Source organism: Melospiza melodia, chromosome 13 (assembly GCF_035770615.1).
Source record: "Melospiza melodia melodia isolate bMelMel2 chromosome 13, bMelMel2.pri, whole genome shotgun sequence".
Taxonomy (NCBI): Eukaryota; Metazoa; Chordata; class Aves; order Passeriformes; family Passerellidae; genus Melospiza; species Melospiza melodia.
This window is the reverse complement of record NC_086206.1, coordinates 22,017,827-22,040,819: the sequence shown is the minus strand read 5'-3', so window position 1 is coordinate 22,040,819 and position 22,993 is coordinate 22,017,827. Positions and strand designations below refer to the sequence as shown.

The 22,993-nt window shown below is 55.9% G+C and overlaps 3 protein-coding genes across 5 annotated transcripts; 2 read left to right on the top strand and 1 right to left on the bottom strand.

Moving 5' to 3' along the window:
• Positions 1-2,644: 2,644 nt before the first annotated feature.
• Positions 2,645-11,609, bottom strand: LOC134424453 (cytochrome b5). Its single transcript, XM_063168244.1, has 5 exons — positions 11,451-11,609; positions 5,962-6,090; positions 5,490-5,516; positions 4,196-4,227; positions 2,645-3,311 (listed from the first exon to the last, which is right to left on the bottom strand). Exons 1-5 carry the CDS (start codon positions 11,607-11,609, stop codon positions 3,221-3,223), a joined length of 438 nt encoding a protein of 145 aa, XP_063024314.1. The 3' UTR covers positions 2,645-3,220.
• A 3,418-nt stretch (positions 11,610-15,027) lies between these two features.
• On the top strand, positions 15,028-20,318 carry TERF2 (telomeric repeat binding factor 2). 3 transcript variants are annotated; one of them, XM_063168241.1, is made up of 10 exons: positions 15,028-15,253; positions 15,350-15,445; positions 15,743-15,873; positions 16,072-16,158; positions 16,681-16,824; positions 16,981-17,420; positions 17,825-18,211; positions 18,673-18,758; positions 19,011-19,060; positions 19,436-20,318. In XM_063168241.1, exons 1-10 carry the CDS (start codon positions 15,037-15,039, stop codon positions 19,592-19,594), a joined length of 1,797 nt encoding a protein of 598 aa, XP_063024311.1. In that variant the 5' UTR covers positions 15,028-15,036; the 3' UTR covers positions 19,595-20,318. The 3 variants fall into 3 exon arrangements, with proteins under 3 accessions (XP_063024311.1, XP_063024312.1, XP_063024310.1); XM_063168242.1 differs by having other exon boundaries at positions 16,678-16,824; positions 17,981-18,211; XM_063168240.1 differs by having other exon boundaries at positions 16,678-16,824.
• A 459-nt stretch (positions 20,319-20,777) lies between these two features.
• Positions 20,778-22,862, top strand: TMED6 (transmembrane p24 trafficking protein 6). The gene is made up of 4 exons (XM_063168243.1): positions 20,778-21,091; positions 21,791-21,917; positions 22,061-22,212; positions 22,335-22,862. The coding sequence occupies exons 1-4, from the start codon at positions 20,894-20,896 to the stop codon at positions 22,557-22,559; spliced, it is 702 nt and encodes a 233-aa protein (XP_063024313.1). The 5' UTR covers positions 20,778-20,893; the 3' UTR covers positions 22,560-22,862.
• Positions 22,863-22,993: the final 131 nt, after the last annotated feature.

Sequence of the window (22,993 nt, the reverse complement as noted above, 5' to 3'; positions counted from 1 at the left end):
TACACTCTCTTCTCGTGGAGGTGTGAGTGGGGGAGCCCTGGGACCACAGGGCAGTGGTGCCACCGTCACACACCATGTGGGTTCTTCCAGAGAAAACCCATGCCCATGGCTCTGCCACCTGCTCGTGGCCCTTCCAAAGGGGTGATTGGGATTATCAGGGTGATGCAGGGAGCTGCCCTGCTGCAGATTTTGAAACTCCCACTGTAATTACAGCATGGAATATTGTATGGAGACTCAGGAGCTGCTTGTGCAGAGCGTAGCCCCAAACTGCTGCTTCCCCAACACCCACAGGGACCATGGGTCACTCAGCCACACATGGTGCTATCATCCTTGGCACAGGCTCAGCACCAGCTTCTGCCAAGGAGAAGATTCTTCCTCTACCAACAGGAAGGCAAATCCCTTGTCTGCCACAGCTCACCAACACTGGATATTTGAGCCCTGCAACATGGGGGTTACACATTCCACAGTAACAGGGATGGAGTTACTAAACATCCCACACCTGGGGGAAGACAAGGTCCTGTGCCTGTTTGTTTATAATAATGAGTTTATTGAACACACGGAACACACAGCCTGGCACCTCCTGCCAGGCAGACAATCTCCAGGTACAAGAAATGGCATTTAGTGGGTGCCTGCATCACGGAACATGCACCAGCTCCCCCCAGGAACACCCTCAGACCTCCCACCCGTCCTCCACAAACCGTCAGCCCAATTAACAGTTACATTCTGCCAGCCCAATTAGCAGTTACATTCTGTGTCACCGAGGAACTCGGGGTGGTGGAGAGGCAGCAAGGGCCGCACTGCACTCCCAGGCAGCCCTAGCAGGCTCACATTAACCACAGGAGCTGCCTGTGCTCGCATTTGCAGCTCCTCACTGAAGCTCTCCTCCGCAGCACCTGAAGGGAGCGGAGCACAGCCCAGATTGAATTCCACCCACAGAGGTTCCTGCGGGGTGAAAGCTGAGACGGCTTTGTCCCGGCTTTGTCCCGGCATTGTGCGGAGACTGGCGGCAAACAGGGGCTGTGCGGGTTCAGCGTGGGGCCAGAGCTGAGCTGCCTCTGGAATCCCGACACAGAGTGAGGAAACAGGCTCTGCTCTGCCTCCCTCACTGCCAGAGCCCTTTCACACCTGTGGGAGCCATCCCTGAGGCAGGAAGGGAATGAGAAAAGGCAGCCAAACCACCACACCAGAGGACACCTGGAAGCACTGGGCTCTCTCCAGCCGCCTCCACCCCAGACATGCTGCCCCTTGTCATTAATGGAGAAGGGAGGAGACTTCGATGTGGCTTCTGCAAATGCATCTAAGCACCCTGAGCTCTGTGAGGAGCTGGCACATGTGCAGACAGAGGCTGCTTGGGGTCCCACAAGGCACTGGACAAGAATCTTACCAGCTCCAAGAAGCCTTGGAACAAGACTGAGAGTCTTCCCTGGGAAATTAATCCATTAAGAGGAAAAAAAGGTTCCATAACATATGGGAATGGACAGGCAACTTCCTCAACAGTGGAGCATCAAGAGCTCAGAGCAAGGGTCAATAATGGCAAGAAGTTCTTTAGAGCAACCAAAATGCAACTGAATGTAGACCACTGCCAGGAAAAGGGGATTAAAAAAAAGTCTAAATCCAGGTAAAAGTGTTGCCTATGGAGACAACAGGTGTGTTTCCAGCATCACACCTGCCCCCTTCCTCAGGCAAGCCTGGTGCTCCTGGATCCAAACCAGCTGACCTTTGTGGAATCTTGCACTGCCCTGAACAACCTCCACTACTCAGCAGGGTGATACTGTTGCCAACATGTGCCTTCCAGCTTCAAAACCTTTCCCTAATACAGAATCCACTCTAAACTTCCCCAAACTGAGTTCACGGTTCACAATTTTGTGTTAAATGTGAAGCCCCGGCATTGCTCTTACTCCAAGTCCCTGGCCTTCAGTTTTAAAAAGCAGAGTGTAGGTCTACATCCCAGAATTTCTTCTATACAACCTTTGGAGAACATGGTAGTTTTGTGGAAGAGAGAAGAATCCCCATAACCCATGGGAGGTTTTCCCAGCAGGACCCCAGGATATCACTGCCCTTTCTGCTGCAATCCCAGGGGATGATCAGCTGTGCTGGGGTCTGGATTGGGAGCCAGTGTCGGTGGCACAGCCCTGCTGAAGACCAGCGGGCACCAGGACACCACTTCCCTTTATTTAGCAGATCCCAAAGCCCAGATCAGTGTGCTGGAAGAGCTGGAAAGGTTCCTGCCTCAGCACAGGAAGCAAACCGTGCACTGTCTGCACTTCAAGGCCGACTGCACAACACACAAAAACAGGGCAAGAGGGAAATACTCTCCTCTATTCCCAGACAAAACCAGCATTATCCACAAATCCCAAATGCATTTCTTTTCCCTTTTCATTTTGGGAGAAGAGACCAGATTTAATTGTTGTCCCCATCTGGTGCACATTCACAGTACGTAAGAATGAGTTTGTTTTCCCATACATGTGTCAGATCATGACCTCAGGGAGAAAGAAGAATCTGCATTTCCAGAAGCCACACGCCAGTTCCCACTGGCTCTGCCACGCACAGCACAAAACACCCAAACCAACCAGGATTCAGCATAAGTTGTTCACAGGATATACATTCCAAAGGGACAAGTACAAATATTACAAAATGAACGGAATCACTTTTAAAATCCATGTATTTGTTGAACCGTTAAAAACAGACAGGAACAGAAAGAGGAGGCCAACCCAACAACTCCGCAGCTCCAGCTGGTGCTGCCTGCACGCTCTGGGAACGTTCCTGCAGAACCAAACTCTGGACATCCTTGCTGGCAAGGGCTGGAGACAACTGGCAGATGGTTCCTGACTGTGTGAAGGGCTGAGGCAGAGCCACAGGCCCGGGGCAGCTCTTTCATGGTGTCTGGCTTAACGCAAAGGCATTGAGAGAAAAGGTTGTCTGGGGTAATGTCAGAGAGCGAGAGAGAGCGAGAGAGAGCGTGAGGGACACCACGCCAAGGGCAGGGAATAACAGGAGTTCCTCTTTCCCTGCCACGGCAAGAGGGAAGTACAACAGATCTGTGGGTCCCAGAGTTAGGACAGAGTTTGGAATTAGCTTGGTCCCATGGATATCAACATCACTCGACAGACTCAGAGCTAAAAGCAAGGCAGGAAGGCTAAGGGCAGCAGAACTCCACGTGTTGCACACACACACACTCTCTCCCTCTTCTCAGGCTGTCTGAGGCCCCAGCAAGGCCAGCTCAGGAGCTTTTCCCATCTGCCATGTAATAACGATACATTAAACCTAAAACCAGTGCTCCAAAGATGGGGATCAGCCATGTTGACCAGGAACTACAGGGAGAGAAAAAGAAACAACAAACTAAAACGTGCACACCACAGAAATCAGAAGAAAGCACCTAGTTAATAATCCATCCCCAATATTCATCCCTTGTTGCACATCCAGGGAATGCCTGGGAGCTGTACCCACAGGCTGGCCCCCTAACCATGGCCACAGCTGGGGCAGCCCCACTGTCCCCAGGCACAGGCTCTGCCAGCCCCCAGGAGGCCCAGGAGTGGCCTCGTGCCTTATAAAATAGCAGCTGGGTGGCTGCAGTTTCCAGCTTGGCACATCCAGAGACCAGTGGGGGGGGTTTGTTGTTGGTTTGGTTTTATTTTCCTTAAATAAGTCAGGCTGTAATTTGTGTTGTACAAACAACACTGTTGACTCAAGGATGGCAACGGCTACAGCTGTGCCCCAGTAAATCTGCCTTGCTCACACTCCAGAGGCTCACCCTCAGCAGCCTCCTGAACAAAAACTCCTGCACGAGCTGCAGGAGAGCAGGGCCCTGAGCTGGTTTTAAGGATTTTCATCTAGACTGGGCCGATCATGGTAAAGTCCTCCAAAAACCCACCCATCCCTGTGTTGTGCCACCCCTGGGCCCACAGAGAGCACCCAAACACCCCCTGTGGTTACAGAGATGCAGCCAGGGCCAATGAACACCAGCACAGGGGGCAGAGAACTCCACACACTGGCACGCTGGCTCTGCCCAGCACAGAGCCAGGCTCACATCCAGCAAGGGAGGTGCACGCTCTGGCACTTGCTGTGGAGGATCTGCTTGCCAGGACACTGCAGCACATCCCCAGGGACTTGCCTGCCCTTTGGAGTTAACGTGCAGCTCTACAAACAGGCTCCCAACCCCTCCATTTCTCACCCTTGTTTTCAGGAGATACCGTACCTGGTTTGGTCTGAGGATGTCCTACTTGAATTCTGGAGGAGGAAAGAGTGAGTGAGCAGGGGAACAAAGAACATTAAATGTGTGCTAATAAGACAAGCCTGAACGTGTGATTACAAATACAGAGGGAAAATCACCCTCCTCTCCCAAACACCCCCTGTCACCAGCATGGCTGCTTTTGGGGATGTCTGCTGTCATCTTCCTGTTCCTTCCATCAATCCAATCGGTCCCACCCAGTCACCAGCTTCATGCTGGAACTTGCACCCCTCTCAAAATAAAGCCTTGCTTATTGCATCACACTCTTACAGTTTTGGGGTGGTTTTGTGCTTCCCCCTTATTTATTTGTACATTACTGAGTCTCTCTCTTGCTGCCATCTTTAAATTACACCAGAACCTCCTTTAACACAGATGATGCACTCTGGAAAGAGCCCTAAGCTGTGCATAACGTGCTGGACTTATTGATCAGAAGAGAAAAATACTTGAATAAAGTATTTAACTCAGATCCAAGAGAGCTACTCGGATCATCATTGTTTTCTGTGCACATTTTCAGCATGTGCTTATGAATTGGAGTTGAATGAAACAATAAATTTTAAGGTGAATATGTACATAATCACACAGCTCCTTATCTAAGAATAGGCTTTACCCAGCCTGAGTTATCCTTGATTTCTCTGCAGACAGTTCCCTTCTGGATTCCTGCAAGTGGTCCTGCTCAGAGGAACATCTCCTGAAAGCCTTGCTGAAGGCAGAGCTGTGCCCTGTGCAGGCCTCCCAGCCCAGCCAGCTGCAAGGCACATGTTTACCTCCAGCTGGGATTCTATTTATTGCCTTTTCCCTCTCCCCATCCCTTCCAAAGGCATTTTTGCAACACTCTGCCCTGTTCTAGTCCAGGAGTACCTGAGTGTTAAGCAACACCACTGATCCCTGAGGCAGTTAACAGAGAATTCCTGTTTGCCAGCCAGCCCCTGCTGCTGCCTCCTGGCCTGGAGGGAACAACAAGGAAACCAGTTCCGTGGTCAGGACCCAGCCAGAAATGCAAAAAATGGTCTGTGGCTCAAGGTGTGGAAAAAACATCGCTGCTGCCAGCAGAGAAAGGGCACAAAAACTCACTCCCAATTCCACACTGAGGTGCCCACTGAGGTTCAGAACAAAAACAAAGGTAGAATTTGCTTGGGAAATTTATTCGTGTGTAGTCTGCGTAAACACAAAGCCACAAGCTCCACAGGAAAAAGAGGGGGGGAAAAGCCTCCAAAAGACGTGACATTAAATAAAAGCAGAAAACTGAAATGCTAGAGCTTACCTTAGAACCTTGCTTTTCACGATCACTCTGTCAAGCGGAAAAAGAAGAAGAAAGAGGTAAGTGCTGACTTCAAAGGGAGGCTGCAGCCTTTATGAGGGAATTGTTCTGTACAAAGGTAATTGCCTGGGCTCAGTTTTCAAACAAGTCCTTCCTTGGCACCCAAAGGCAGGCAGAAAGGTGTCTGTGCCCCTGGGAACTCTCACACTCCTGAGCTCAGATTTACAAGGCAAAGGTGGATGATGCTTCCACCAGCTACAGAGGGAACCCATGGATTCAGCTGAAGTGCCCCGATTTAAATGGAGTGAGAAATCTGTTGTGAATAGTGGAAGGACAAGACTAATTTAGTTCAGCTTCCCCAGCAGAAACCCTGGACAACACAGGGACTGCCTGAGCCCCTCAAGTACTGACTTATTTCCCAAGGCACAGCCTGTATCTTTGTCTGGGGGCTACACTCACCGGTGGGGGCACTCACCGGGTGCACCTCTCCGATGTAGTACTGCTTCAGCATCTCCCTGGCATCTGTGGAATGCCCCACGTCTTCAAAGCTCTCAGTGGCATCTCTGCCAGCTTGCTCAAGCAGCACCTCTTCTCCACCTGGGTGCTGGAAGGGAAGAGAAGAGTCCAGGTGAGCCCAGGGCTGGATGCAGAAAGGCAGTGAGGATGTCACCAGCCTTCCTCCCAGCCCCACTGCTGGATGCCTCAAGGAACACCATCAGTAAAATCTGCCAGAGGTTCAACTGTCCAGGCTCTCCTCAGGAATTCACAGGAAAGGATATTCTCCTTCTTCAGGTACTACAGAAATGATGTTTGGCTGACTCTGCACACGGGTGTGCAATACTGAACTTGATCCCATGTGCAACCACCTGGGGGAGGAAATCATGAAGTACCACAAAAATGACACTGTTTAATATCACCCACTGATGTCAGAGCTGCAGAGCTACAACAGCCAAACCCCCAAAGCTCCACAGTGCCAGTGCCACTGCTGTGGGGGGCAGCAGTCAGGGCTGAGTCTCAGGTGGGATGAAGTGGCACAAACCCCGGGTGTGGCTCTGCTGGCTCCATCCCCTGTAAATGTCACAGCTCCAGGCACAGCCTGGCAATGGAACCACAGACCTGGCAAAGGCCAATCCCTTTACAGGCTGAGTGTGAACCACCAGCTAATCCAGCTACACCAACAGAGTGGTCACACATCCCAGGGCACCCACAGGACTAACCCAGCGCTCCAGGGCTGCAGGCAAACAGCCCTGAACTGGAGAAGAGATGCTGGGCCACATTTCAGATCAAAGGAACAACACACCTGCTTCTCTCTGTCACATCCTTCTCCTCCCCACAGACACAGAGCAGTTGCCACCCCCCTCTTCCTTCAGTTTGTCTGCTTTTGCTGCCAAAGTCTGAATATTCCCCCCAGGCCATCCCCCCTTGTACCAAACACAGGGGGACACAAAGCAGCCCCCCTGATGGCTCCAGTGGGCTGCTGCAGGCAATCCTGCAATGCTCCTGTCACAGCTCTTCAATTGGAATTGTCCCTTATTGTCCAGGTATGTCACCAAACCAACACAGAGCTTCCTCACAGCCACAAAGGGCAACGTGGACGGGGGGACACAGTTTGTCACAGGCTGAGCTCCTTGGCTCATTCCCCGTGTCCAGCTGCAGCTCCCCTGGCTGCCCCTTCTCCCACACCAACCCTCAGCTCTCTGATCCCACAGGAGTCACAGCAGGGACTGCTGGATGTTACCTGCTCACACTGCTCCGAACAACTGCCCAGTTTCCAGCTAAGATCCACTGAAAAGCTGCCCATTTATCTGAGAGTTTTACAATTAACTCCTCAGGGTTGCCTCATCAGAAGTCTCATATTTCAGACAGGAAAATACCTGCATTTTAAGCAGACAATCTTCTTTTCCTAATAATTCACCCTAGAAGGACAGACAAAACCCTGCAGCAACAGGGACATGCAGTGGAGCTTTCAGTGACATCCAGTCTCTCCACAGGCAAGAGACAAGAGGAAGGAGAAAATTCAAGAGAGAAGGAGAACAGTAAAGTTCACTCTTCTTTACATCTCTGCCTCTGAAGCCTTTCTCTGTACTTGCTAAATCCACAATTTTTTATTTGTGCACATCTGTCTTTCACTGCAATCTCCAAGCCTAAAAGAAAAAGACCTTCAAAATATTTTGGCATCTCCTATTTCTGAAGGGCTCTGTCCTCCAGACAGCAGCGCTGCAGCCAAACAATTCCCACCTTGTCCTAGCCCAGCAAACACAAACCCAGACTATTTGCACAGGAAGTGATGGACTGTGCCACAAACCTGCCCAAAGCTGCAGGAAAACACGGAAACAGTGGGGCAAACTGTGGGGGGAGGAAGACTGCTTCAGGGGAAACAATGGCTGGAAAATGTCCCTTTGTGACAAGAAACTGCCCAAAGCAAACCAGAAGGAGAGAGGTGACAATAAAACTGGGTTCTCTGTGTCACTGGATCCTCAGCACACACAGTAACAGTGACTGGGAATGAGGGCACGCAGCAAAGGCCACCAAGAGCACATCCCCTGTTTGTCCCCTCCCCACAAACCCCAAAACCTGTCCGCAAATGTCTGGCTGGGAGCTGCTGGTCCAGACCTGCTGGAGACACAGAGGAGCTCAGCAGCCACACTAAGCTCCAGGACTAATTAGATCACTGTGTCAGGTGAGAGATAACAACACCAGGCTGAGGAGGGGTGAAACTTTCATCCCTAGTGCTCAGAGTCAAAGAAATAAACCAGGAGAGGGAAGGGTTATGCTGTGCAATGATCATGTCCAGCACCATCCAAGCCAGACCCAAGGACGAGCAGTCACCTGGAGGAATGCCCCACACATCCTGCACAGTGCTGGTCTAAGGCAGGGAAAAGGTTCTCCAAAAACACCTCTGCCAAGCTGGGACAAGGCAGCAGGAGGAAACTCAGGTGCCTGGTGCTCCTCCTTCTCCTGACGAACACTATCCCTGAAACCAACCGAGCCATTTGGGTCAGGGCTGTCACAGCCCAGGCTCCTTCCAGCTGGGAACTGGAAACGGATTCCTGCTCCACTTATCAGGGGGATCAGGAGCAGCAGCATGTGCTGAGACACGGAGCTGTGGGGGCTGCTCTGGCCTGTGGGCTCAGATAACAGACATGAGAGCTTCCTGGAGAAACCTGCATCTCCACACTCCCTGGTCATATGTGAAAATGGACAGGAACTCTATCTCTCCAGCAGGACCCTAAATAAGTCTCTTACAGATTGTGCACAAGTCAAAAGCTCAGATTTTGATACCCTGGTGGTGAAGTGTGAGCCCGACAGACCCAGAGCTGCTGCAGGAGGTACAGCTGCCTCCCTCAGCCCCCAAGCACACAGCCTGCTGCTCCAGCCACAGCCTGCACGTGCTTACCTGCACCGCTGCAATAACAGCTGTCCTGCTGTGGTCACTCACCCAGATCTGGGACAAAACACATCACCAAGAGGCTCTCTTAGATTGTACATTAATCCCATTTCATTTCAGGCCCTCCCAGGCTCTCTGAAGCACAGGAGATTGCATCTCCCAGGAACACCTGCAGCACTTCAGCCGCTGCCTTTGCACATCTCCTGGATTTGGATTGTGTTCTTACAATTCAGTGAGTGTTGTTATGTGACAGATGTCCTGTTACTCCTCTTACACATAATGTGAACTGGGAACTTTGACTGGCCCACACTTCCAGCAGCACACGGATTTCGGGCTGGCTGACCTGCAGTGTGTAATTTGCAGGAACTGTGAAGCCAAACTCAGCCTTTCAGCAGCGACTTCCTCAGGATTGCACAACCCCACCCACGCAGCGTGCCAGCACCGCCAGCCAGATCTGTGAGCAAAGGCCAGCAGGGGCACCCACAGCTGCTGCTGCAGTGACCACACGGGGCAGGGGGAACACTGAGCTCTGCAGCTCCAGCTGCCCAGGGAACTGCAGCTCCAGAGCACACTGGCACTGCTGGGCAGCTCCAGAGCACACTGGCACTGCTGGCTCCAGCACTCTGCAGCTCCAGACTGGCACTGCTGGTTCCCAGACTGGCACTGCTGGTTCCAGGGGCTGCACAGCACTCCCCAGCACTCAGAGGGTAACACACACACACACACACACACACACACACACACACACACACACACACACACAGAGAGGATTTTTGCCAATAAATGAGGCCTTGATCTCCAGCCCCCCTGTGTCACTCTTGCCACAAGGGCTGTGCACAGCCCAGCGCTGTGTCAGCCACGCTGGCACGGCCCAACAGTGCCCTCATTCTTCTCCCTCTCCCTCGTCCAAGTGGGTCCTTTCATGTCAGGAAAACGCAAACGGGGAAAAGGGCCTGGAAAGGCCAGAGTGAAACACCATCCCAGGGTGGAACACCATCCCAGGGTGGCACCCAGGGCACTGCTAACCTGCCTGGGACTGAAGTGTTTGTCTGGGCTCACTTATAATTGCAAAGGTGCCCCAGGGAGCAGGTCCCAGGCTCCATCTTAGGGAGAACATGGAGGTGAGGACTCAACCTCCCTGCAGTGTCCCCACTCTGAATCACAGCAGAGGCAAGTGTAAGACAAGATTCACAGCTCCTGCAGCTGCTCCAGCTCCTTCTGGCTCTTCCTAAACCCTAACCCAGCATTTTCATACTCAGAAACCAGCTGTGAATGGCTTTTCCAAGCTTTTGCCTGGTCTTCCCCCGCATCTGTTTGGCCTTTGAGCACCCACAACTCCCTCCCACCCAACTGTCCTGCCTCCACCTTGCACATCTCATCCCCCAAACTGCCCTGCCTGGAGAAAAGGAGGCTCAGGGGACCCTCTGCCTGTGCACTGCTCCCTGACAGGCTGGACATCAGCAGGAATTTCTTCATGGAAAGGGCTGTCCATTGGCAGGGAGGGTTGGGGCCCCCATCCCTGGAGGTGGCACTCAGTGCTGGGGACAAGGTGGGCATTGGGCACAGCTTGGACTCTGTGGTCTGGGAGGGATTTTCCAGCCTGGACAATTCTGTGATTCAGTCATTTTCTGGACCCAAAGAAGAAACCAGATGTGTCCAACTTCATCAATAAATGTTGAGAGCTGCAGAGCAAGGCACAGCCTGGAGCTGCCAGTGATCAGCCCTCCTGCCTGATGCACAGGTACCCTCTCCACAGCAGCTCTGTCACTGCACAGCACACAGCTTCAACCGTGTGGGCCTGAGGGAAACCAGAGCTGGGTTCAGTCCAGCAGAGCCAACAAGCTGCAACAAGTGCATTTCAATGAAGTGTCTTCTTTGGAGCTGGTTCAGCCCAACCTTTGTACATTGCCCTGCAAATGCCACGAAGTCTCTGCTGTTATTTTAAACTGGGATAAACCCCTTTGAGATTTTCATAGAACCACAGAATCACAGAATATTCTGAGCTGGAAGGGACCCACAGAAATCATCAAGTTCAACCCCAGCCCTGCACAGACACCCCAACAACCCCACCCTGTGCATCCCTGAGGGCATTATCCAAATTCTCCTGGAGCTCTGGCAGCCTTGGGGCTGGGACCATTCCCTGGGCAGCCTGGGCAGTGCCAGCACCCTCTGGGGGAAGAACCTTTCCTGATATTCACCCTAAATTCCCCCTAGCACAACTTCATGCCCTTCCCTCGGGCATTACTGTTTTGTTATTTTATTTCCACTCCATTCCCAGCTCTCACCAGTTAGGACACCACTCTCAATCTTCAAAATCAGAAGACAAATGCAGTGAGTCTGGAAGGATTTTCTGTCCCCTCGGAGCAGAGGCGCGGCCATGAGGCCCGGTGAGCCCGCACGGCCCGGCCCGGCGCGGGGAGCTGCCCCCGGGACACCGGCACCGCCCCGAACGCGGCCCGGGCCGGCTCGCCCCCTCCTCTCGCCCCCGCCCCTCTGGGCCCCACAGAGCCCCGGCTGTCCCCGCTCCTCTCAGGGCCGGGCCGGGCCGGGCCGGGCAGCCCCACTGCAGGCCTCACCTCCTCCAGGAACCGGGTGACATCGTACACGCGCCCGTGGATCACCAGCCAGGCCTCACGGCTGGAGTTGCGCTTCGCCACCTCCTCCAGGGTGAACACGGGCGCGGGCCCGTCCCCGGCCGCCGCCGCCGCGGCCTCTCCGCGCCGCCCGCCCTCCATGCTGCCCGGCGCGCCTCCGCGGAACGCGCGCCCTGACCCGCGCCGGCCGCCGTAGCGATGGCAACGCCCCGCGCGGGCTCCGTTGTGCTCGGGGACCAATGGAGAGCAAGCCAGAGGGAGGCGCTGCCGGCGCAGCCAATGGGAGAGCGCGGCGGCGGGCGTGAGCCAATGGGGAGCGGCCGGGGCCAAAGGCGGGAAACAGCGCGCGAGCGTCGCCTCTGAGGCCGCACCGGGACCGGGACCGGGATCGGGATCCCAGCCCCGGGCCCGTCAGCCCCGGAACCTCCCTCAGCCCCGGGCCCGTCAGTCCCTTTTCTCCCCTCAGCCCCTGCTTCCCCCTCAAACCCCGCTCCCTTCAGCCCCCGTTCCCCCATTCCTGGCTCCGAGCCGCCCCGTTACCCCCGTGCCCGTCACCAACCCGCCCTCGGCTTTTCCCGTGTCCCTGGCCGTTCTCCCTGCATGTTTGTAAAGCAGGTGTGAGCCCACAGCCCGGAACAGCCGGTGCGGTGCAGCGCATCCCCAGGCCTGGCTCTGCCCGGGTTCCACAGCAAAGCTCACAGCCGGGCCTGAGGGGAAGCGCTGGGGAATCCTCTCCTCCCTCCAGGGTCAGAGGCTGCTCAGAAGCTCAGGGACCCGAGGCACTCCCGAACCCGATGGTGGTTTCCCTTTGTGAACGGGCATTTGTGGGATGTGTTCCCTTGCGCTCGCAGCACAGGTACAGGCTGGGCAGTGCATGTTTGTTTATCGAGTGCCGAGGAGGCAGAAGGGCCGTGCTGCCAGTGCTGAGCTGGGAGCAGCACTGGCCGAAGGCTGAAGCTGTGAGCAGGGAGAGCCCAGCCGGTCACGCATCCCTCTGAAGGGAGCTCAGGTGAAGTTCTCCGTTTGGACAAGGCCGTACATTCACCTACCCAGATACTGGGATGTAAAAGGCTCAGCCTGTTCTGAAACCTAGTCAATATTAAATGTTAAATATTGAGCTGTTGCCCCTTTTGATCCTTTCTGTCTACCTTTTCCCAGTCATCAGGGCTGTTTCTCTGGTTCTGTGTGTAATCCAGGGTTTTGTGTGTTTCCAGCTCCTTGTAGTGCCAGGCAGCCCAGCTCTTGGCACCTCTCTAAACCAATGTCTTTCCTTCTAGATCCTTCCCTTTCCTTCTAGATCAGCCCAGTTCCAACAGGATGAGTTACCTTTGCTCAGATTGGTTCAGAGTTTCTGTAACCTACTTCATGGGTTTCTTAGTAAGTGCCTTTATGCTTCTTCCTCTCCATTCCTCATGCCTGTAGGGTTTCTCTGTGGTTTTCAAAGAAATCTCATTACCCTCCTCCACATTTCCCTTGTCCCCTGTTCCACTGCTCCCTGGTTTTCTGTGGCTCTCCACTGCTTCTCTAAGGCCAGAATGGTCCTGGAAGGGACCTTGGAGCTCCCCCAGTGCCCCCCAGCCCTGGCAGGGACCCTTCCCCTGTCCCAGGGGCTCCCAGCCCCAATGTCCAGCCCCAGCTGCTGTGGGAGCTGCTGTCCTGCCTGGTGCTCCAGCCGAGAGCCTGCTGAGCAGGGGCCCTGGTGCTTTTCCTGTTCTGTTTCCTGCTCTAACTCCTCCTGAAGGATGTGACAGGCACGGGACCACGGCCACATGCAGATCCTGTTCCCTGGAATATTTTCTTTCATCTGTAATCACTTCATCAAAAGCCATAAATCAGTGAGGGGAGGCTCCAGTGCACAGGCACGGCTGCAGTTTGTGCCTTCCTGCCCAGTGCTTTGTTTGGCACGAGGAACCCCAAAGCTTTTCCTGATGGTGACACCACAGGAGGACTCAGTGAAACTGGAAAGTGAGGCACTGCCACTCCTGCTCCTGCTTCCATCACCCCTGCTTCCTCTTTGTTTATTGGAGACGATTCAGGGAGCAAAGCAGTGCGTTCATTTTTGCATTTTCTCTGGAATTCACTGTTCCAGCCCTGTTTTCCAGCCCTGGGTGCTGTTACCACACTGCTGGCTAAGGCAGGCCCTGGAGTGGTGAGGGAGGGAAGCCTGGACTGGGTGCCAATGCTGTGCCCTCCCCACTCCAGAAACACTTCGGGAATTGTCACCTTGTCCAGCTCTGCTCTCGTGACATCTGTCACGTCACAACCCCATCCAAACCCTGCAGAGACCTTGGGATCTCATGGGAAGCAGGTCTGCCTGTGGGTGTCACATCCTTCAGGGCATTCCAAGCGTGTCCCGCTCCCACCCTGCTCCCCAGGGCAGCCCCCGCCCCAGGTGACCCCTCTGCCTCACACACATTATTATTTTTATCTTCCTTTGTTTGCCAATAAAAATCCCTCCCAGTTTTTCTGTTTTCCGTCTGACACACGGATTTTTCCCATGTGTGTTTCCTCCTGTCCTGGCCTGGGGCAGAGGGAAGGGAGGATCCCAGATCACCTCATGCCAGAGGAATTTTCACGTGCTTTTCCATCTCAGGTGAGAGAGCCTGCAGGCCAGAGTCGGCAATGTCCCCTGGGCCGAGGAGCCACCCCGTGATGCCGAGGATCAGCTCCAGGCCCCAGTTCTGTTTGGGATTTAGGGAGCTCGCTGGGAAGACAGGGCTTGGAATTCATTACCCCAGGTCTGAGTGACTGTGGGACAGCCCAGGCCCCAAAATCCTGCCCAGGGACCCGGTTTGCTGTTCCAGGTGAGGGGGACCGGCAGGAGGCTGGAGCGCAGAGCACAGGAGAGCGGGGGGTGTTCTGAATTCCAGAAAAAGGCAAAAACCCAGGCGTGCCCTGGCAGGGTGGCACTGCCAGCTGCGGGTGACACGAGTTTAACACAGCCAGGCCTGCTCAGGTGACACATTCGCTCAGGGGCCCCAGCACTTACAGGTGGGCGTTTCACTGCTGTGGGTGCCGGGGGACGGGCAGCGGGCCGACCCCGAGCCCGCAGGGAGCGGCTGTGCCCCCGCCTGTGCCCCCGGCTCTGCCCCCGCCCGCGCCGCTCCCGCTGCCCTTCCCGCCGGGACCCGCCATTCCCCTCCCGGCCGCCAGACGGCGACAACGTTAACCGGCGGCTTTGGCGCGGGGCACGCCGGGAGCTGTAGGCGTGGCTGACTTGGAGCGGGGCACGCCGGGAGCTGTAGGCGTGGCGGCTTTGGCGCGGGGCACGCCGGGAGCTATAGGCGTGGCGGAGTTGGCGCGGGGCACGCCGGGAGCTGTAGGCATAGCGGAGTTGGCGGTATGCACGCCGGGAGCTGTAGGCGCGGCGGAGTTTGTGCGGTGCACGCCGGGAGCTGTAGGCGCGGCGGAGTTGGTGGGATGCACGCCGGGAGCTGTAGGCGCGGCGGAGTTTGTGCGGTGCACGCCGGGAGTTGTAGGCGAGGAGGCCTCTACATAAGGCAGCGCGCCGAGAGTCCCGTGGTGCCGCGTTGGTGTCGTCACTTCCGGCGCGCTGGGGCCTAGCGGTATGGCGACGCGACGCCCGGCGAGGCGGGAGCGGGACACGGAGCGGGACCGGGACACCGAGGGCGACCGCGACCCCGAGCCTGACCGGGCCGGGATGGCGGCGCTCCCTGAGAAGACCGTGAACCGCTGGGTCCTGCAGTTCTACTTCCACCGGGCCATCGAGGCCTACCGCTCCGGGCGCAACCGGGATTTCCGCCAGTTCCGCGACATCATGCAGGGTGCGCGGGACCGGGCGGGGAGCGGCTGGGCCGGGCCCGGGGGTGCCCGCGGCTCCCGGAGCGGGCCGCAGCCCTGACTAGCCGTTTGTCCCACAGCGCTGCTCGTGCGGCCGCTGGAGCGGGAGCCGGACATGGCGCAGATGCTCCGCATCATGCAGCTGCTGTCGCGGGTCGAGGAGGGCGAGAACCTCGGTAGGTGCGCGGCCCGTTCTGCGGCCCCGGTGCTCCGTGCAGCCCCGTTCCTGCTCTGTGCAGCCTGCCCCTGCTTCCCCCGTTCCATGTCCGTGTGCCCGCCGCTCCCGGAGCTGCCCCTGCACAGAGCTGGGCCCTGGGCTGGGGCCGTGCGGGTCCCCGCGAGTGAGGAGGGGCTCTCATGTCTGTCTGTCTGTCTGTCTGGGGGACCGGGAGCAGCGACCGGGACTGGCAAACCCACCGGGCTGGTGACTCTGCTTTGTCTCGGCTTCCGAAGTGCTGCCCTGCCTCTTCCAGATTGCACCTTCGACAAGGAGTCAGAGCTGACCCCCCTGGAGTCGGCCATGCTGGTCCTGGACTTCATCCGTGAGGAGTTCTCTGTGGCAGACAGGACGATGGAGGCTGTGCAGAAAATGGTGAAGGAAGCTGTAAGATCCTTTCCTTTCTCACTAAATACATGGTGCAGTTTTTGTCTCGTGTGGGTGCTGGTGGGAGCTGCCTCACGTGTGGGGTTCTCTCACTGTGTGCAAGCTCCTCCCTGCAGTGATGGGGAGTTCTGAGTGGAGCTGGCACTGAGCTGCTCTTGTGCCTGCTTCAGTCTGTCCTGTTCTTGTTCTCATCTGCAGGCTGTTGTTGTGTGTATCAGAAACAAGGAGTTTGAAAAAGCTTCTGACATCGTTAAGAAGCACATGGGGAAGGAGCCCAGGAACCAAGTGAGTCTGTGCTGGGATGAAGTGGGAGCTGCTAGTGTGTCCAGAGGGGGTCAGATGTGGCCTGGGAGGTTTGGGATGAGAAGGCCAAAATGGAAGCAATCCTGCTGGAGTGCTGGTCCCTCAGTCCCCCAGTGCTGCCTGTTTGGGTTGGCACCTTGGTTGTCACCCCTGTCACTCAGCTTTCCTCACAAGCCCTCCAGGCATCACCATTTATCCCTTGATGAGCCTCCAGCTCAGTTTCCAACAGGTTCTGGGCACAGCAGGAGTCCCCATTCCTGTTCCTTCGGGCAGTAGGGAGCTTGGGCACTGCAGGCAAGGAGAGTTCCTGAAATAAGGTGGTTCTGCTGCTCCCGTCCTGTTCCCCTGGCCTTTTCCCAGCCTCATCTCGGTGTTAACTGGCTGTGCCTGGAGAATGCCCAGCAGGAGAGGCCCATCCTTGCCCACACCCTTGCTGTGGCTGGCACTGATTGCCCTGTCCCTGCTCAGTGTTCTCACCTGATCCTATGAATCCTTCTCCAGAAGAAGAGGAATGAGTGGCTGGCTGTGATCCGGGAGAAGAATCTCTCTCATCCAAAGGTCAAGAACTTCTCCTACGAGGAGTTCCAGCAGAGCATCTTTGAGTTCCTGCGCAGCTACATGGACGACTCGGAGCCGGCGCTGCTGACGGTGCGTGACCTGCAGCCCTCTAAATCCAGCCCTTCCTAAGGGGCTCATATGGTCAGACAAACTGTTCCATCCATTGAACACCCTTGGGAGGGGTTGAAATGGAATGGGAGCACAAGGAATCGTGTCTGTAATGTGCTGTGCTCTCTCTGTTTTCAGTTATTGAAAAAGACTTTGGACTCTGAGCACGCCGGCAAAGCAAAATCCTCGCTGGGGACCCCTGAGCCTGCAGATGGGCTGAAGGACCAGGCAGCAGCTCCAGAGAACGCAGCCAGGGCAGAGGGCCCAACCAACTCTCTAGAGGCCTTGGCAAGGGCAGAGGGCCCAGCCAGAGCTCCAGAGCTTGCAGGAGCAGCAGAAGACCTGGAGGGAGCTGCCAGCCCAGCAGCTCCCACAGCAGCTCCAGAGATGACGGAAGAAGCCGGTGGCTCTGCAGCAGCTGTGGAACCTATGGAAGTAGCCACTGACCCAGCAGCAACACCTGAACACTTACCAGCAGCATATGAGATCCTGAAGGGCACTCCAGAGCCCATGGAAGTAGCTAAAGAACCAGCAGCAGCCCCTGATCCCCCCAGGGTGTCCACCAGGGAATCACCAAGGTGGGCACAGCACTCTGCCTCTGGATTGTGGATGCAGTTGGCCTCAAGGTCTCTTCCCAGGGGTAATCCCCTGTGTCCAGGCAGCTCCTAATTCCCCAAATGCCTGCCCAGGCCAGCCCAGAGGTGGATCCTGGGAAGGTGTTGAGGTGGTTTGGGTCAGTTGCTGAAGGAAGTGCTGCAGTGACATGGAGCAGCACTGGGAAGGGCAGGAAGGCGTGCTGCCCACACCTGGGGCACTGTGCTGTGTGGGAGGGAGTGCTGGAGGGTTGGGAATGCCCCTTTCCATGGATTTGCACTGCAGGGCCAGGAGTTGGGGATGCCAGTGGAGGGCAAGGCTGCATTCTGGGCAGCAGAGCTCCCTTGGCAGTTTCCCTACAAGCCTCCTGGTTGTGTTTATTTTATAGGCAGCCCCCTGGAGCTGTAACCTCGTATGGGATTTCTGTTCTGAGAGAAGCTTTCAAGATCCTGTCGGACTCCGGGGACTCGGACGCCCTTTTCACCAAGCTGGACCAAACAGACTTGCCTTCCCCCAAGCAACTGTCTCCTTCTGTATCCCACAGAACCAAGAGATGCAGAGAAGTGGAGAATCAAGCTTCTGAGACCTCAGAGCCTCCTGAAATACCCCATAACATCAAAAACTTGTTCAGCATAAGCAATCTGATCGTGGAGTTGGACGGCTCGTCCAGCAAGTCGAGCGAGTGCCCCGACTCTTCCCAGGAGCACGTGGTCTCTTCTGCCTCCAAACCTGCTCCCAAAGTGCCTGAGGAGCCCTTGTCTGCCCAGAGTGAGAAGTATGAAGCCGCTCTCGTGTGCTATTGTCTGCTCTGCCCCCAGACTTGTCTTGCTGGTGTTGGTGGCCTGAGCACCAAACCCTTGCCCTGTGTCTCCAGATGAGTGTTGACCTTGCCCTCCAGCCCACGTGGAACTGGGCACAGCAAACCCTCTCTTGCCCTTATGTTTGGCTTTAAAATTAATTCTGGGTTAACGGAGAAAATGTTCAGGTCCTGCTGCTAGTGAGGTGCTGCAGCTGGTCCTGGCAGGTGATTCCAGTACAAGGAACACATGTTTTTCCACACTTCTCCCACTTTCAGCATCCCTGGCCAGTCTGTAGGACCATCCTTCTCTTGCTTCCCACCTGTTAAGAAATACAGTGTCCAGGGGCTGGCTCTGCTTGCTTGGTGGCCCTGCACCTGCTCCCCAAAGCACCTTTTCCTGAGCCAGTATAGTAAAGTAAACCCTCACCTGATTTCAGGTCCTTCCAAGGAAGGTGGAACAGCTCCTGTGGCACAGAGGAGAAGGACAGCTGGAGTGATGAGGAGGAGCTCTTTGCAAATGCAGGTATGAGAGTCTCCCTGGCAGGGATCACCTGTGCTAGGCCTGGCAGGGGGTCACTCACAGGGGTCCTGCTGCTGCCTGGGGGGCTGAATTTTGAAACCAGAAATCCTGTGGGGAGGCTGGCATCAAGGAATTGGGGTGTATTGCTGTCACAGGGTGCTCTGACTGCACAGCTCAGCAGTTAGGCACACGGCAGCCTCTCAGGGAGGTCTGTACCTCCCAAATCATAATGTAACTCTCTCCCTTGTTTTCCAGCATCACTTGGGAAAAGCAAAGCCTCCAACAACTCTGGCTCCAAGAAACAGGTATGTGGAGCCTTGGGTGCTTGCAGCAGGCCCTGCAGTCTCCATGATAAGAGAGGCTGGAGCTGGGCCTGTCCTGCCTGCAGGGCACTGGGAATGTGCCTCAGGTCCCTTTGGTTAAAGCAAGGTTTGCCAAGTTCCCTCATGCTGAGAGGTTGTTCAGGTGAGGGACACACATCTGGCAGCTGTTAGCCAGGAGCAGGTCCCACATTGGTGCCACCAGGACCTCTCCTGGTCCCTGGGAAGGCAGCTGCTGCACATCTGCAGTGCTGGGGTGTTGTGTGAGCTGCCAGGACCTGTGTGCCCTCCCTGCTGCTCCTGGCACGGGTGATGAGGGCAGCAGGCTCTGCCACGCAGCTGCTTCCTTGCTCTTTGCAGAAATGGACCATGGAGGAGAGCGAGTGGATCAAGGAAGGGGTGAAGAAGTACGGGGAAGGGAGGTGGAAAACCATCTGCCTCAAGTTCCCCTTCAGGAACCGCACCTCTGTGATGATCAAGGACCGCTGGCGGACCATGAAGAAACTGGGAATGCTCTGAGTTGGAGCCACAGGACTTTCTTTTGGTTTTTGGACCTCAGTTTGTGTTTTGGAAGCTGGCCCAGGGTGCAGTCTGTGCCAGTGTGGGAAGTCCCTCTGACAGCAGAACCATGACAGAGAGGAACCAGGAGCTTTGTGCTCCAGCTGGCTCTGCAGAGATCAGCGTGCTGCACATGGCAGGGGCTGTGCAGCCTCCCAGCATGAATCTAGATTGAGACTTTTGTCCACCTGGCCACTGCAGCCTCTGGAATGAATCCCAGCTGTCTGCTCTGCTCAGGTGTGAGGATGGTCTCGTAGGTGACCTTTTTTGTTTGTTGTCTGTTCACTGAATCACTTGTCTCACCTGTTTGCCATCACTCCCTTGTGGAACAGGCAGCACTGAGTCCCAGCACTTCTGTGGAGAAGAGATCCAGGCAAGAGGATCTATTTGTTGGGTTTGTTTTTTTCCCCATTAATGGGGGACTAACGTGTGAGGAGAAATTCCTTCCTTCCAGCTCTGAGGCTTAAAAAAGCTAAAATTACTTTGTGCTTCAGTACTTGGATCTATTTGGTGTTTCCATGCTGAAATTTTTATTTTGTCTGACTTTGGTCATGTTTTCTTTGGACTTTTCCTGGTAATACCCTTGCTGTGTGTGAGCTCCAAGGGTGCCACATGTTCCTGCCTTCAAGTGCCAAAGCTGGAACAGCTCATTTGTAAAATAAAGCTCCTTTCTTGTTTAAGAACACGCTCTTGTTCAAGAGTTGTGAAAGTGTGAATTTCTGCCTTGTGGGTGGAAATGCTGGGGCAGAAGCAGCACTGCCCTGGAGCTGTGACATGCTGGTGCACATGGGAACCAGGAGTTTCTGGGTTAGGTCAGGTGTGATACAGGGGCACTTGCTAAATTTAGTTTTTAAGTTTCTCTTGGCTGCTGTTCAGCAAAGCCAGGGCTGGGAGAAGTCTTGTCTAGGACCAGCTGCTTCCCCCTCTGTCCTTCAGCTGCAGGTGCTGCACTGAGTGTCCCTTGTCCCCTGGCTGTGGCCACGCATTTTCCTCCCCTTCCATAAATCCCTTCCCTGGAGAGCTGTGGGCAGCAGGAGCACCAGTCAGAGATGTGGGGCAGTGCCAGTTGGTGGTGCCCCATAGGCAGGAGCTGTGTCCTGTTCTTGCCCTGGCAGTGCAGGTGTCGGAGCTGCAGCTCTCTCAGATCACCTTGGGCCACGGCGGCCGTGCTGTGGTTAATGATTACCCCGTGCCTCACACTGCCCTGCCCTGCCCTGCTCTGCGTGGGGAGCCAGTGCTGCAGCCCCGGGGAGCAGGAGGATGCTGCTGCTGCTGCTCCTGGCTCTGCTGGGCCCCGCTGGCTGCCCCAGGACAGAGCCCCTGAGTGGTGGCTCCAGCCAGGAGCCGCTGTTCCGCGGCGCCGACCGCTACGACTTCGCCATCGTCGTCCCCGCCGGCACCGCCGAGTGCTTCTGGCAGTTCTCACACCAGGGAGGAAACTTCTTCTTCAGCTACGAGGTGGGTGCTGGGCACGTGGCCTGGGACATGGCTGACACAGCCAGGGGAAGGCTGGGCTGGATCCAGCCCGTGCTGCTCCTGTGGCACCTCAGGGACTGTGCCTTTCTTAAGGCAGTATCACGGAACTGTTTGGGTTGGAGGGATCTTAAAGCTCATTTCCTTCCATCCCCTGCCGTGGGCAGGGACACCTTCCATTTTTCCAGATTGCTCCAAGCCCTGTCCAACCTGAGGGTTGACAGTTGCAGGGATGGGACAGCCACAGCTGCTCTGAGCACCCTGTGCCAGAGTCTCCCCACTCTCACCTCAAGAAAGAATATCTTCCCAATATAACCACCCTAATCCCTATCCCTCATCAATCCCATGCATTTTTGAAACTACCTGATTTAAGCTCATGAAGAGGTGCTGGGAGCTCTGGCACTGTTGGAAGCTCTGCCCTGCACTGCCTGGCCAGAGGCTGTGGCACAGCCTGGCATGGTGTGTCCCTGAGCCCTGCCCCCTTCCCACAGGGAAACTCCAGCCCTTTCATCTCCTGTTTACACTGGGCTGCCTGAAGGAGAGCCAGGGCATGGCTGTGCCTGGCAGTGGCAGCTTTCCCCCAGCTCTGTGCAGCCCCACAGGAACACGTCCTCAGGGCTGGGCACAGCTCCATCCCCACCCAACAGGACCCACAAATCCCCCTCGGGTGTCCCCTGCCTCCAGGTCCAGCGGGCGACGGGGATTGGGAACAGCAGGAGCATCCTGGTGACAGCGAGTGACCCCAATGGCTTCCAGCTGGGAGTGTCCCAGGACGTGCGAGGACAGATCAACTTCCTCACCAAGGACACGGGTGAGCCCCAGCCCCTACAGCAGCTCTGAGCCTGCCCAGCCAGGGCTCCCCAGAGCACCCACTGCTCCTGGGGGGCTGAGCACTCGGGATGTGTCTGCCTGGGGCCCTTCCACCAGGGACCAACAGCCCCCTTCCCTCTGCAGGTTTCTACCAGCTCTGCCTGGACAACCACCAGAACCACTTTGGCTTAATGCAGGTGTATCTCAACTTTGGTGTGTACTACGATGACTTCAACATGGAGCACAAGCAGCCAGCAGAGAAGAAGGAGCTGAACGACACCCTGGAGGCGATTGGGGTGAGGGTCAGGGTGTCCCAGCAGAGCAGGGCTGGGCATGTCCTGAGCAGGGCCTTTGCTCGGGCTGAGTGCAGCACTGAGCCCCTGGGGCAGCTCTGAGCACGGCTCTGCCTCTCCTGCAGGCGAGCATCCAGAAGCTGCACATGCACACCTTCCACATGTGGCGCTTCTACAACTTTGCCCGGATGAGGAAATGGGCTGACTCCTTCCTCCTGGAGTCCAACTACAACTACATCAACTGGTGGTCCATGGCCCAGAGCTGTGTCATTGTCCTGTCCGGGGTGCTGCAGCTCTGCTTCCTCAAGCGCCTCTTCCATGCCCAAACCTCGGGCAGCCAGAGGTGCTAGAGCAGGGCAGGGATGCCCTGCAGAGCCAGGTGACCTGGCTGCCACTGTCCCACCACAGAGTAGGAGCAGAGGCTGGATTCTGCTTCCAGGAGGAGGCTGGAGAGTTCCCCCTGCTCCTGCCTCAGCTCTAGCCCTGGCATCACCCCGAGAAAAGTCAAAGGCCATGCTGTCACCTGAGTTCTGCGAGCTGTGTGGGTTTGTCACATCCCTACCCACTGTTGGTGTCTTAAGGGGCTTTTTCTACCAGACTCCCAATAAAGGAAGCCCTGGCAGAGGCCGGGGAGCAACTACTGCCTGCTAAAGCCATCCAGCCTCTGTGAGACTAAAAGCTGCTGGTCCCTCCCTCCCTCCCTCCCCTGAAGCTCATCCTCCCTCTGAGGCTCCCCCCAACCTCATCAATCCCCCCAAACACACCCCAGTGTGTCACATTCCCC